Source organism: Gigantopelta aegis, chromosome 10 (genome assembly GCF_016097555.1).
Source record: "Gigantopelta aegis isolate Gae_Host chromosome 10, Gae_host_genome, whole genome shotgun sequence".
Taxonomy (NCBI): Eukaryota; Metazoa; Mollusca; class Gastropoda; order Neomphalida; family Peltospiridae; genus Gigantopelta; species Gigantopelta aegis.
The window spans coordinates 5,762,700-5,777,366 of NC_054708.1; the positions used below are offsets into that span (position 1 = coordinate 5,762,700).

The 14,667-nt window shown below is 38.3% G+C and overlaps 1 protein-coding gene across 3 annotated transcripts in view; it reads right to left on the reverse strand.

Annotated features, from left to right (window-relative positions):
- LOC121383106 overlaps window positions 1-14,667 on the reverse strand; it is a 48,724-nt gene that overhangs the window by 17,226 nt on the left and 16,831 nt on the right. For all 3 annotated transcript variants that reach the window (XR_005959259.1, XM_041512890.1, XM_041512891.1), the window contains 4 exons: window positions 11,173-11,463; window positions 6,120-6,270; window positions 5,272-5,491; window positions 357-1,183 (listed from right to left, as the gene is read on the reverse strand). Coding sequence is in view for 2 of the 3 variants with exons in the window: in XM_041512890.1 (XP_041368824.1) it covers window positions 357-1,183; window positions 5,272-5,491; window positions 6,120-6,270; window positions 11,173-11,463 (1,489 nt within the window). In the remaining variant the exon portion in view is untranslated. The remainder of the gene's footprint in view (window positions 1-356; window positions 1,184-5,271; window positions 5,492-6,119; window positions 6,271-11,172; window positions 11,464-14,667) is intronic.

Consider the following 14,667-nt stretch of genomic DNA (forward strand, 5'->3'; position numbering starts at 1 on the left):
TTAATTTTATTATTATTATTATATAAATGTTTTCATTTAAGATACAATTATAATAGCAAGTAATTAACTCAGATTGATGAAAATTAGTTTATGTTTGTTTTGGGTTTTTTGTATCATTAACTAAAATTCTATTTTATTACAATTGAAAAAAAGTATGGACAAAAGTTAAAATTAATTTTGCAAACTATAGCTGCTTTTTGTGTGTTTATTTTGTTTGTTTTTTTCCGAGTGCTTGTCGATAGTTTTTAAAAACAAATTTATTAACATATTTTCCAATTTAACATACGTGGAGTGTACCTTCTCTAACGTGAAACTCAGCCTTGAACTTTAGGCTGTGATGCAAATTATATACTTACTTCGATCCAAATGGGTAAGTGCCTGGAACATTTCTTTTAAACTTTACTGTTTTTAATGCGCTTGGTGGTGAATCATCATAATGAACCCGGATCACGTCTGTCTTACTTCGATCTGTGATGTCCGTTGCTCGAACCCAGATACTGACGGTGTCTCCTCGACTTGGATTATTGGGACTGACAGTTGTGCTCAGAGTTGAAGAACTTAAAGTTCTCCATCCAGTCGTCGGCTCGTGTTGTCCTTGTCCTCCTTTACTGTCCTTTGCGTGGGCAATCTCGAACTTGACAATGCCGCGGCTGTTGTCGATGGCTGCTACTGTTCTTGCTCCATAATTGTCATCATCCGTAATTTTCTTCAGGCCATCTTCCAGTTGCTGTGGATACACTTTCACAAGGTTAAGAAGTTTGTTGTCTTCGTGAATCTTGTTAACAAAATGATCTTTCCAGTTAACGACCAGTGGATTGGTTACGTCAGAACTCCAGACATCTTTGTCGAATCCTCTAGCGGAATCTATTTTTAGCGCAATGGAATTGAAGGTGATTTCAGATGATGGGTCATACAGACATAAGCGTCTGATAAAGACAGAGTTGTTTGCCATATCTGATGCTTCTAGGATGAAAGAATACATCCCGGGTTCAGAAGGATGAAAAGACGGCGTCACGCTACTAAGGTTTGCGTGCATCACTTCCGTTATCTTCAAGGGTTTCAGTGGATATTGCTCGTGCAGTTTACCGCTAATGTCTGGCACCAATTTGAAGACTTCCCAAGCGTAGCGGAACATTCCAGACAGAGTGTCAGTCCAGCCATTCCAATTCAAAATAATTGGAGTCTGCAAGAAAGAAAAATCAGACTTTAGTTGCTTCTTAAGTTGTCTGAAGATAGCTAACGTTTCCCTATTTAGTCTAAAAATACGAACTTAGTAAAATTATAATCCTCTTTTGTATTAATAAAATATGTTAACTAGAGAGGAAAGTAAAAACAGTATTTAATACGCTTAAATATTATGGCAAGCAGAAGGTGAGATGTTTTGTACCATGTATCACATACTAACACCATGACCAAATGGAATGTAATTGGTCTTTCTGTAAAAGCTTTCAGTCGGTAATTAACATAATGTTGATTTTTTGTTGTTTGGTTGTTGTTGTCTCTTTGTTTTGTTTTTTAGTTTTTCAAAGTTTATTACTCCCAGAAAAGAAATACGGTAATGTCAGGGTTCGGGGCCCTGGTATCACTATCTTAAATTAATGTTATAAGATACAACATAATGTTGATAACTTCTTTGCACTCAAATGTAAGTTAATCGTACACATATAGAATAGAATATACGCTTTAAAATTAGGCTTTGCATTTATACTTTATATTTAGAAAACAAATGTATGTTAACCTTTTCGTTTCAGCCATAATGGGAAGCGTCTTTGACTACCCTAGTTCCAAACAGTAGCAACCGAACGACACTGAAACTAGTTAAGTTTACATTACAGGGATTTACTAACTGGCCACATAAAACAACATTGTATGATAGCAAACCCTGACACATTTATCTGTAGTAGGCTGGCTACTCTTACCCCATTTATGCAAATGAGCGCTAGGTCACGTGAACAAATATGGCCTTCTGATGGTACACCTCTCATGCACCCCAGACACTCACTCACTCACTCACACACTCTCTCTCTCTCTCTCTCTCTCTCTCTCTCTCTCTCTCTCTCTCTCTCTCTCTCTCTCTCTCTCTCTCTCTCTCTGACCTACTTAATTTGCCCTAATTACTGAAATTGTGCTCATGCCCAAATGAGGGCCTTTTACTGGTAAGCCGTTGGTGTAAGTAGACCGTAAAAAAAAAAACAGAACATAAAATCTAGGTCACAATTTTCTGGCCACGTCAGCACAATGTCAGTAATTAGGACAAATTAAGTAGGTCAGAGATAAGCTTAAATGGGGCCAGAGTATCCCGCCTACTACTTTTATCACCAACAGCAGGACTGGTATCTGTGGAAAGAAACGCTGGATGCACCTCAAACTTTAACGCGCTGAGGTACTATGATGTATCTTGCTACCTGTCTAGTCATTGTGATCATATGAAGTTAGTGTTGTGGATGACGGTGCAAGTAAAATGTATACGTAATGTAAATTGACTTGCAAAATGTCTGGACCTTATGCAGTTAAAAAAGATTGATTGTATCAAATATATACCGTACGTAACATGTCATGACAAATTGCTCCGTAGTGCAGGCTATTAAACGCGGACTGTAATAAATATATGCCATATATTATATCATTAAATAACTGGCAAATTTCTCTCTGATCCAGATTCAACGTAGTTGATCAGACTTACGAACTACTTTAATAGCAGAGTGTCTGGTTTTGATTATAGAAGTACATGTACAAGTATCCTGATCAAACTTAGGAACTACTTTAATAGTATGGTATCTGGTTTCGATTATAGAAAAATACATCTACATGTAGCCTGATCAAACTTAGGAACTACTTTAATAGCAGTGTCTGGTTTCGATTATAGAAAAATACATGTACAAGTATCCTGATCAAACTTAGGAACTACTTTAATATTATAGTGTCTGGTTTCGATTATAGAAAAATACATGTACAAGTATCCTGATCAAACTTAGGAACTACTTTAATAGCAGAGTGTCTGGTTTTGATTATAGAAGTACATGTACAAGTATCCTGATCAAACTTAGGAACTACTTTAATATTATAGTGTCTGGTTTCGATTATAGAAAAATACATGTACAAGTATCCTGATCAAACTTACGAACTACTTTAATAGCAGAGTGTCTGGTTTTGATTATAGAAAAAATACATGTACAAGTATCCTGATCAAACTTAGGAACTACTTTAATAGCAGAGTGTCTGGTTTCGATTATAGAAAAATACATGTACAAGTATCCTGATCAAACTTAGGAACTACTTTAATAGTATGGTGTCTGGTTTCGATTATAGAAAAATACATGTACAAGTAGCCTGATCAAACTTAGGAACTACTTTAATATTATAGTGTCTGGTTTCGATTATAGAAAAATACATGTACAAGTATCCTGATCAAACTTACGAACTACTTTAATAGCAGAGTGTCTGGTTTTGATTATAGAAGTACATGTACAAGTATCCTGATCAAACTTAGGAACTACTTTAATAGTATGGTGTCTGGTTTCGATTATAGAAAAATACATCTACATGTAGCCTGATCAAACTTAGGAACTACTTTAATAGCAGTGTCTGGTTTCGATTATAGAAAAATACATGTACAAGTATCCTGATCAAACTTAGGAACTACTTTAATATTATAGTGTCTGGTTTCGATTATAGAAAAATACATGTACAAGTATCCTGATCAAACTTAGGAACTACTTTAATAGCAGAGTGTCTGGTTTTGATTATAGAAGTACATGTACAAGTATCCTGATCAAACTTAGGAACTACTTTAATATTATAGTGTCTGGTTTCGATTATAGAAAAATACATGTACAAGTATCCTGATCAAACTTACGAACTACTTTAATAGCAGAGTGTCTGGTTTTGATTATAGAAAAATACATGTACAAGTATCCTGATCAAACTTAGGAACTACTTTAATAGCAGAGTGTCTGGTTTCGATTATAGAAAAATACATGTACAAGTATCCTGATCAAACTTAGGAACTACTTTAATAGTATGGTGTCTGGTTTCGATTATAGAAAAATACATGTACAAGTAGCCTGATCAAACTTAGGAACTACTTTAATATTATAGTGTCTGGTTTCGATTATAGAAAAATACATGTACAAGTATCCTGATCAAACTTACGAACTACTTTAATAGCAGAGTGTCTGGTTTTGATTATAGAAAAATACATGTACAAGTATCCTGATCAAACTTAGGAACTACTTTAATAGCAGAGTGTCTGGTTTCGATTATAGAAAAATACATGTACAAGTATCCTGATCAAACTTAGGAACTACTTTAATAGCAGAGTGTCTGGTTTTGATTATAGAAGTACATGTACAAGTATCCTGATTAAACTTAGGAACTACTTTAACAGTAGAGTGTCTGGTTTTGATTATAGAAGTACATGTGCAAGTATCCTGATCAAACTTAGGAACTACTTTAATAGCAGAGTGTCTGGTTTCGATTATAGAAAAATACATGTACAAGTATCCTGATCAAACTTAGGAACTACTTTAATAGCAGAGTGTCTGGTTTTGATTATAGAAGTACATGTACAAGTATCCTGATCAAACTTAGGAACTACTTTAATAGCAGAGTGTCTGGTTTTGATTCTAGAAAAATACATGTACAAGTATCCTGATCAAACTTAGGAACTACTTTAATAGTAGAGTGTCTGGTTTTGATTATGGAAAAATACATGTACAAGTATCCTGGCCTGGTGCTTATACAACTTTTAGAGTCTAGACTCGAGACGCTAATAGAGTCTGAGACACTAATGTCATGAGAATGCCATACAAATTGTATGTGTGCGACGTCATTAGAGATTGAGTCTGGTTTTAAGTTTTATAAGCAGGGATCCAGTTAGACTAGACTCTGGGTTTGAATTTACATAGACTGGTGTTGTAAAATTCTTAAACATCTGCATCTAAGAAAAACAGTTTTCGGTCTTCGAAAATTCGGCCATGAATTTTTCTTTCACTTCACCATGGTTTCTGTTACATAATCTGAACAAACTATTGCCCAATGAAGTCTTGTTTTGTTTGTTTGGGTGGGGTCTTTGTTCTTGGTTATTGGTTTTTTTTTGGGGTTTTTTTTTTTATTGGAGATTGTGTTGGGATTTTTCTTTTTTGGAGGGGTTGTTTGTTTTGTAGATTTGGGGAGGGGTTGTAGTGTGTTATGTCTTGCTTTTTGTTATATAAAAATCGCTTTGTATACAAGAACATTTTTCAAACTTTCATTTGATGACAGGTAACTTACGTTTGTGACATGTATGTCATTATCCACACTAAATATTTCATCTGTACAGGACGGATTTTTAAGTCTACAGTGTTTTGGTTTAGCTGTATCAAACCGGAACTCAACATCCTTAACTTTAACATGTCCGTTAAAATCGTGTGTCTCATATGTCCAGTAAGGATGTTTTGTATCCACCAGTCTACGATATCCGCCACTTTTAGTTGTGAAGGTCACGGTCAGTCTAAAAATAGTATGATATATTCCTTTAGAAAGTTCAAATTAACAAATGAACAGAATATAAATATGTTCGTTGAAACAATTAACACAATTGCAAGTTGTATAGATAGAAATGAATGTTGATACAACCAGTCGCTGCTGAGTGTTCACTTTCTCACGATTAAACTTACATCGGTTTCTTTATCAACAAGCAAATGAAGGTTTTTTTAAATATATTAAATTTTATAAAATTGTGCATGCATACATATATACATACATAGATGGCTCCTAATAGCGCCCCCCCCCCCCCCACCCCCCCCCACCCCACCCCCAATATAAAATCCTGGCTACTGGCTTTTTCTTCATATTCAGACCAAATGTCCAATATCTGGAACGTGTGTGTGTGTGTGTTTGTGTGTGTGTGCGTGCGTGTGCGTGCGTGTGCGTGCATTTTTTCTGTCTGTGTAATCGTTTGCCCCTGTGTTCAATCATGTGCATTAACTTCTAATCAGCGTTCTAATGAACTTTCTAATAAATTTTTTGCCGATCATGATCATACAGCTTAATTAAATGCCAGTCATATCTGCACTAATGCGTTAGAATTATGATATAATGATGCATCAAGGTGCAAAACAAACAACACGCGTTTTTACCTGTCGCCATTTTCCAGCTGCCTGTCAAAGTTTGGAAGACTGATACTGCAGTTTACGACATCCGGGGCAGGTGATCGTGTACCAATATTCAAAGATGTAAAGGTCCGGTTACACTTCAGAGTTTCATCTTTGCTAACAAATTTGCTAGTATCTAAAAATCATAATAATAATAAATTTAAACAAACAAGGTAATTTAAAATATGAATGATTAGCGACCGAGTCTAGCTTTTCAACTGAAGTACATAAAGTAGAAATAAGACCATGATCGTACACGTAGATGTTAATTAAAATAAGCGTACGACAGAGAGGGCAAATCTTCAAATTCGGGCAAAAATTATAGCGATATTCGGGCAAAACGTGCTAACCTCAAACCTTTCATCGTTTTACCCTCAAAATTAGTTGTAATCCATGTAAAATGCGTAGCGATTTGTTTGCAACCCTATATAGCTGTAGTAATGCAGATATAAATAAATGTTGTTACCCAGATTCGGGTATATAGATTCGGGCAAAACCCAGACTGCCCCCTACACAAATGGGAGCCCGTACGCCTATATGTATTAAGAATAACGTCAGAACCGCAGTGAGGGTGGGATGTACTTCAATGGTAAAGTGCTCGACAGAGGTGTAATTGGAAATGGAATCGAACGAACTTTTTCGACAGATCGAGATATTCTGAGTGACTAACAAAAGGCTGTGGTATGTGTTGTATCTGTGGGACATTTCTATAAATCGGAATGACCAAACCGTATTCCGTAATGAAAATCGTATCTTTGCTCAAGGCAGAGTCGAAAGGATGCTTTAGACAGTCGTGGATGTTTTCATGGTCCTTAGAAGGACCGCCACTCCCACAGGAGATCCGTAAAATGATGTTTCATCCCTCCTGCATGACGAGTAGCGGGACTACAGCATCATCCCTGTTTCATGACGTGTGGCGGGACTACAGCATCATCCCTGCTTCATGACGTGTGGCGGGACTACAGCGTCATCCCTGCTTCATGACGTGTGGCGGGACTACAGCATCATCCCTGTTACATGACGTGTGGCGGGACTACAGCATCATCCATCCTGCATGACGTGTAGGGGGACTACAGCATCATCCCTCCTGTACGACGTGTAGCGGGACTACAGCATCATCCCTGCTTCATGGCGTGTAGGGGGACTATAGCATCATCCCTCCTGCATGACGTGTAGCGGGACTATATCATCATCCCTGCTTCATGGCGTGTAGGGAGACTACAGCATCATCCCTCCTGCATGACGTGTAGGGGGACTACAGCATCATCCCTGCTTCATAGCGAGTAGCGGGACTACAGCATCATCCCTCCTACATGGCGTGTGGGGGACTACAGCATCTTCCCTTCTGCATGACGTGTAGCAGAACTACATCATCATCCCTCCTGCATGACGAGTAGGGGGACTACAGCATCATCCCTCCTGCATGACGTGTAGGGGGACTACATCATCATCCCTCCTGCATGACGTGTAGCAGGACTACAGCATCATCCCTGCTTCATGGCTTGTAGGCGGACTACAGCGTCATCCCTCCTACATGGCGTGTAGGAGGACTACAGCAGTATCCCTCTTGCATGGCGTGTAGGGGGACTACAACATCATCTCTCCTGCATGGTGTGAAGGGGGACTACAGCATCATCCCTCCTGCATGGCGTGTAGGGGGACTACAGCATCATCCTTCCTGCATGACGTGTAGCGGGACTACAGCATCATCCCTCCTGCATGGCGTGTAGGAGACTACATCATCATCCCTCCTGCATGACGTGTAGCGGGACTACAGCATCATCCCTCCTTCATGGCGTGTAGGAGACTACATCATCATCCCTCCTGCATGACGTGTAGCGGGACTACAGCATCATCCCTCCTGCATGGCGTGTAGGAGACTACATCATCATCCCTCCTGCATGACGTGTAGCGGGACTACAGCATCATCCCTCCTGCATGGCGTGTAGGAGACTACATCATCATCCCTCCTGCATGACGTGTAGCGGGACTACAGCATCATCCCTCCTGCATGGCGTGTAGGAGACTACATCATCATCCCTCCATATGACGTGTAGCGGGACTACAGCGTCATCCCTCCTGCATGGCGTGTAGGGGGACTACATCATCATCCCTCCTGCATGGTGAGTAGGGGGACTACAGCATTCGCTTTTATGTGACGGTAGTGGGTTTGATTTCACTCTCTCTAGGCAAAGTATGGATGAACAATAAATAGCTTTACTTTAAAATATTCTGAAGTGCCGTTACACAAATACTATGTTCCTTCTCTTTTTTTCCAGAAATGAATATGTAGCAATGGGTGCAAGATATACTGAGATAGATTAGGAATAAAGGAATTTTGGGTGACAAATAAATGGTTGAATAACGTTTTCAAATATGAATCACCATCCATACCATTTTACATGGAGGGGGGTCTACATGCAACTACTCAAATGGAAGTTGTATATTAGCAGTGAATGCACTTTACAAAAAGTGGGGGAAATAGTTTTCCATCGTGAGCAGACACATTGCTTGCAACCTCTTGCTTAAGTCATCACTTTTTGCAAACCCAATGTGCTTTTGGCTTCTTGTCAACTCCAGTAGATCCGAGCGCACTGTATGTGAAACTGAAAAGGTATGTTACTCGATACCTTTATTCATTCCTTAATATTTATGTTCGTGCTTATATCCGATTACGGTTCAAGCATGCTGGCTGGTCTGTCTATCCAGGACAGTGAGTTAGTTGTTATTAAGAGAGAAGTCGGTTAGTGGCCTTACATCTACCCACTGAGTCATTAAACGCGCGTTGGGTGGGAGCCAATGTAAAAGGAACGCAGGTCCATGGGAACCAAGGTCCGTTGGACCTCGGTTCCGAGGAACAGTAGTCCTATCAGACCTCCATAGCTTAGGAACCATAGTCCTACCCGGACTTTTATACCTGGTTTATTTTTAAGTTGTTTTTATCCGAGGACTTGTATTCCTACTGGACTTAAATTCCTTCGACAGAAATACTAGTCCGACAAATTAGATGTCCGTTTTTTATACTCTGCAATTTACACGAGCTGCCAGAAAGACACGAGAAAGTGTGATGGATAAGTGTACGAGTCTGTTAAGATTATTGTTGTCTGAAATCTCTATGTCAAAATATAAAAAATTAGGTCATAGACTTGTGGATCAGATATGTGAGTGAATTTTTGTAATCGTCTTACATTTTTATTAGCATATTGAAGTTGGACGAATATCTTGCTTTTTTTCAAAAGTATATAATGTAACTACGGATATAAAGTAGGCTATATGTCCATGTGTTCAACACAAAGAAAAGAAACATATGTAGACCAAATTTGTTTTTAAAAAATATATATAATACAAGACATTATTATGGACTACTTTGTAAGTAGGGATCAGAGTGAGTCAGAATCGGATTTCGAATCAAACGAATCTATTTACTGAAATCGAGGTGGTCATCGGGCTCATTACTCTGGCCGTGTTACAACCTGGTATGTGAGAACTTACTGTATGTTCAAAGCTGGAGAACTATTGACTTATATTTGACTAAATATTCCTGTCTAGTCATAGCATTCATATTTGGTGTGAGCACTGATAGTTTCTCATTTTATTGATGGTGGATACTATTGTGCATTTTTTTTTTTTTTTAAGGGGGGGGGGGGGGATGTATAATGGAGGTTCAATATAAATTCTTGTCGATGGCATATACTGTTAAAACAAATATTACGTGGTTACAGAGTACAGAATAGCTTGGTTGGCATATATTATTATTATTAATGAAGATTTCAAGCAATAATGAATCAGTTTTTTTAGTGTAAAACTTCGGACTTCATTTTCTCAAAGATGGTCCTTTGGAAAAAAATCATAATTGTCTGTACAAAAAGTTCAATATTTCGGAAAGTTTTCATCCGATTTTTATAATTAAAACAGAATTTTGCTCTGTAGAATGTGCTTTATCTTATTCCTTCAAAAACACCTTCTTCTTTTTTTTGACCATGTGGCACCTTTTGTCATGCAGCCACACATATATGAAAACTGGTAACTCCAAAAAACTTAACATTTGGCGAACAGCAAAAGACAACTTCTATATACACCAACATAATTTTTAATAATATGTTTTATAAGTTTATATTTTGACGGTAAGTCACAATCTGATTACTTGTGATTTTCTTAATCTTTGTCCGATCGGACCTCCATTCCTCGGAATCCTAGTCTGTGGGACTTGTATTCCTAGGAATGTAAGTCTGTGGGACGTGCATTCCGAGGAATGTAAGTCCGTGGGACTTTTATTCCTGGTACTCCTAGTCCACGGGACTTTCAATCCTAATATTCCTAGTCCTCTGGAATTTATTTCCGATATTTTGCTTATTACATATATATGATTCGTGAAAATCCCTAAAATAAGCATAAGAGACGAGTTGGGGAAAGGGTCTCGGTATTATTATACCTGGCCGTCAGGAACATCATAAGCGTTCGAGACTGGGTGGAGGTGGGGATCGGGGGAGGGGGCGGTCATTCCCCCAGTGCTGGGGGAGGGGGGAGGGGCAAAATGAGCTAGCTTGAAATCTTCACCATGTATTTCCGTCATTCGACTCACAATATTAGTTGTAATCCATGTAAAAATGCAAACTGATTTGTTTGGAATCCTATGTAGCATCGTGGTAGTAATGCGAATATAAATATACGTTGTGTTCCAGATTCGGATATTTTCGTTTCATTCGGGCAATAAAAATCAGCCTGCCCCCCCCCCCCCCCCCCCCCCCCCCTCCCCAAAAAGGAGCCTGAATGCCTATTGTAACCCAAAACTGTCCGGTGTAAAAATGTCATGAGTAATTAGTCTGTTTAAAAGTATCTTTGTAAATTGTAAACGGGGTATTTAAGGCTACAGTCGAAGGTATGCCAGTTGTGTTTTAATTGGTCAACTGAGAGTTCATTTGGACAGGCGATAATAATGTACTGCATCCACTGACAGAGGTTACAAATCTTACTGGCCGTTAAGATTAAATATCGATCAGAATTAATCTAACACTGAATGGAAGTTATGTAAGAATACCTTGATAGGACAGTTTAGTTAACCGGATGTTCACTTCAGCGTCTATTATGCCGAATTTGGCTTCTTTTATCCAAGCTGGTTTTGGCGGGAGATCATCTCCCATGTACTGACTGACAGCTGTGATGTTGATCCAGTTAAACTGAGCTCGATTGGTCCATAAGAAATCAGTCTCCTTCTTATTGGTCGAATCCACCAAGAGGGAGTATTTTTCCATCGGATTGGTTATTCCTCTCATCCAAAATGACATTCTAGCCTGAATGGTGTTGATATCAGGTGCTGATTTTGCTGGCACTATAATAATAATAATAATAATAATAATAATAATTTATTGGCTTAAATAAAACTACTAACACCAAATATATTGCCAAGATACAATCTGACCATCTCAAATTTATTGCCAAAAAACAATTTGACTATCTTCGTTTGCATTTTCAATCAAGAAAATGTAATAATCTATAAAGAGATTTTGTAAAGGTATCTGTTTATCATAACTGCATCAATGCAACGAACATCATATGTGTTGCTATCGAAAGAATAATATTGAACGTTATAACTTGAATCCATCACGCCAAAGAACTATAAAAAAAAATCACTTTCCTGATTACTTCAGGCCATAGTTTTGCTGCTAATAAGGATGCGAAATTGGCAGGAATTAATATTAACGTATATCCGTGCCTTATCATTTGTTTCGAATTTTTCAGAAAATTGGCTAGTTGCTTTTCCGGATAAGCTTGTTTAATTGACATTTACCCAAGTCTTAGATGACAGCGAAACACTAGTGGGCAGATTTGTTTATTTGTTTGTTTGTGGGGTTTTTTATGCCCAGCCAAACGATCAGGTGCATCAAGTTTTGTTCTTGTCGAATTGATACATCCAGATAAAATTATTTTCAAAGATTAAAAAGTTATATTTGAAAATTCAAAATGACCGCCATATTTAATTCCAAGATGGCCGAGATACACCTAATCTTATAAAGTTGTAAATAATATGGCTTAAATCAACATCTATCCCAAAATATATACTATACATGTACGCACGTTCGCCACTTTTACACTTTTATATATTTACACAAGACTGGGTAAATTTAGAATGTTAAAGCATGTGCTTCAGTTAATGGTTTCCAGTCTGATTACCTTTGTAGTGGGTTAGCTTTAATTGAAGGTGAAGTTTTGTCACTGATTTTCTTTTCTTTATACAAATGTATTTTAATGATTGTGAATTAAGTTTAATCCACTGGAACTGAATAATCTTTGTTTGTTTTGTTGTTAACTTTGCATATTTGGGATTTTATTACTCTATAACAAATTTAATTTTAGTGAAAAAAACAACAACATTGTACTCAATCGAAATGTTAAAGTGTTTACCTTAAATCAGAAACAATGTTATCATTGTGTGATTGTTATATTAATAGTATTGGTATTACGTATGCGTTTTGCATCGATTGGGACTGAATTTATTATACCACCAAAATGATATATATGTGTGTGTGTGTGTGTGTATATATACATATATATACTCTGTCAAAAACGAAACGCATAGGTGATAGGGAAAGAAGAAAAGTGTTTGAGTTTACATAATATATAGCTTTTTTTACAATTTTGCTGAATCACCATGTTTGTTAATGTTCCTGGAATGGGACAGCATGCTCAAATGCACCCTAAACAAATTTATCGCACGTTGGGGCACGTTGTGCGACAATTGTAGGAAATCGGCGTGAAATGGTCAGATTTTGGCGAATGCACGTGAAACTGGGGCAAACGTTTGGGGTAGTGATGGGTATTTAAAGCTGCAATGCTCGCAATGATGCCTCATTTCCATTTCGACGTAGACGAGTTACAAGATGCCAAGACTAAGCCTGCCGAATCGAAACATTTCAATAAGCCGCCTCCAGTTAGGTGTATCGCAGTCAGGAGTTGCACGTCACATGAACGTCCATCAAAGCACCATTTCACGTCTCTGGGACAGGTACCAGCAGTTTCAATCAGATGAAGACTGGCCCAGAAGTGGAAGACCTCGCATAACAACTGCAGCACAAGATCGCTACATCCGGGTTCTGCACAGCAACGAACACTGCTGGGCGCATACCTGGTTTGAGAATGGTGTCTGCACAAATCATCCGGAACCGACTTCGATAAGCTGCTTTACGGGCTAGGAGACCGTATGTTGGCCCCGTCCTGCGACGTCAACATCGATAATTACGTGTTCCACGAATGTACAGGGGTGGAACTTGGGAAACTGGTGGCGAGTATGGTTCAGCGACGAGTCACGTTTCCTTCTACCGCGATGTGATGGACGACAACGTGTTTACAGACGCCGCAATGAATGTTTTGCCAACAACTGCGTCGCCCAAGTTGACAGATTCCGTGGAGGGAGTGTCATGATGTGGGGAGCCATCTCATACACCGGCAGAAGTGAACTTGTGTTCGTACAAGACAGCTGTACGCTACCGGGATGAAATTCTTCGTCGTCACATGCTTCCCATTTTGGATCGACAGAGAGAACCCTTTCAGCACGACAATGCCAGGCAGCATACGGCACGTGTAACAATGGATTTCCTACAGAATGAGAACATTAATGTGCTGCCATGGCCATCAAGATCGCCAGATTTCAACCCCATTGAATATCTATGGGACGAACTGGACAGACGTGTATGCCAGCGTGACCCAGAGACTCAGACGCTTCCGCAACTGTCACATGCACTGCAGGAATAATGGGCTAGGATTGCAAGTGCCCGGATTCAGAGACTCATTCAGTCTATGCCAAGGAGATGTCGCGCAGTGATTGCTGCTGCTGGTGGCCACACAAGGTACTGATTTCAGGGCCCTCGTGCGACGCTGTTTGGTGACGAAAACGCCTCCACTGCCGTTAGTCCATAGCACGAACATTGTCACATACTCATGACAAATTTGACTGTGATACAATCATAAATAACGAAATTATGCCACTTTGTATTAAAGAGACAATTACATGATTATTTCGCCTATGTGTTTCTTTTTTGACAGAGTATACACATGTATTAAATGTATTGAATGAAATCATTATATGTTCAGTTCTTTAATTCAATATGCATGTCAATATGCATATTCATACGTAGCTTCTCGCTGTTCAGTTGAACATTCTTACTTTTAAATTATCACCTTTTAATCTTTTCTGAAGTATAATACTTGTTTTTCTATATTTTAGTACCTAAATTTCTGTTAATAAGGGTTTGTTTAACGTCACGTGTGTGACGCTATCAAAATAGTATTTTTGTAAACCAAGATAATTAGGTGGGTAATTTTTACGATTTAAGTTCTAGATTGATGAGCTTTATAAAAATTAAAAAGTTTGTGTTTTCTTAGCCATATCATAGTCTTGACATTATCGCATTTCCTTCATAGTAATTGTAATACTTTCCTGGAATGGCCGTACTTGTGTTTCTCATTTCGTAATAATTATAATAGTTAGAACTCTTAAAATAAGAATACCAACAATGTTAACAGAAATAATAATAAT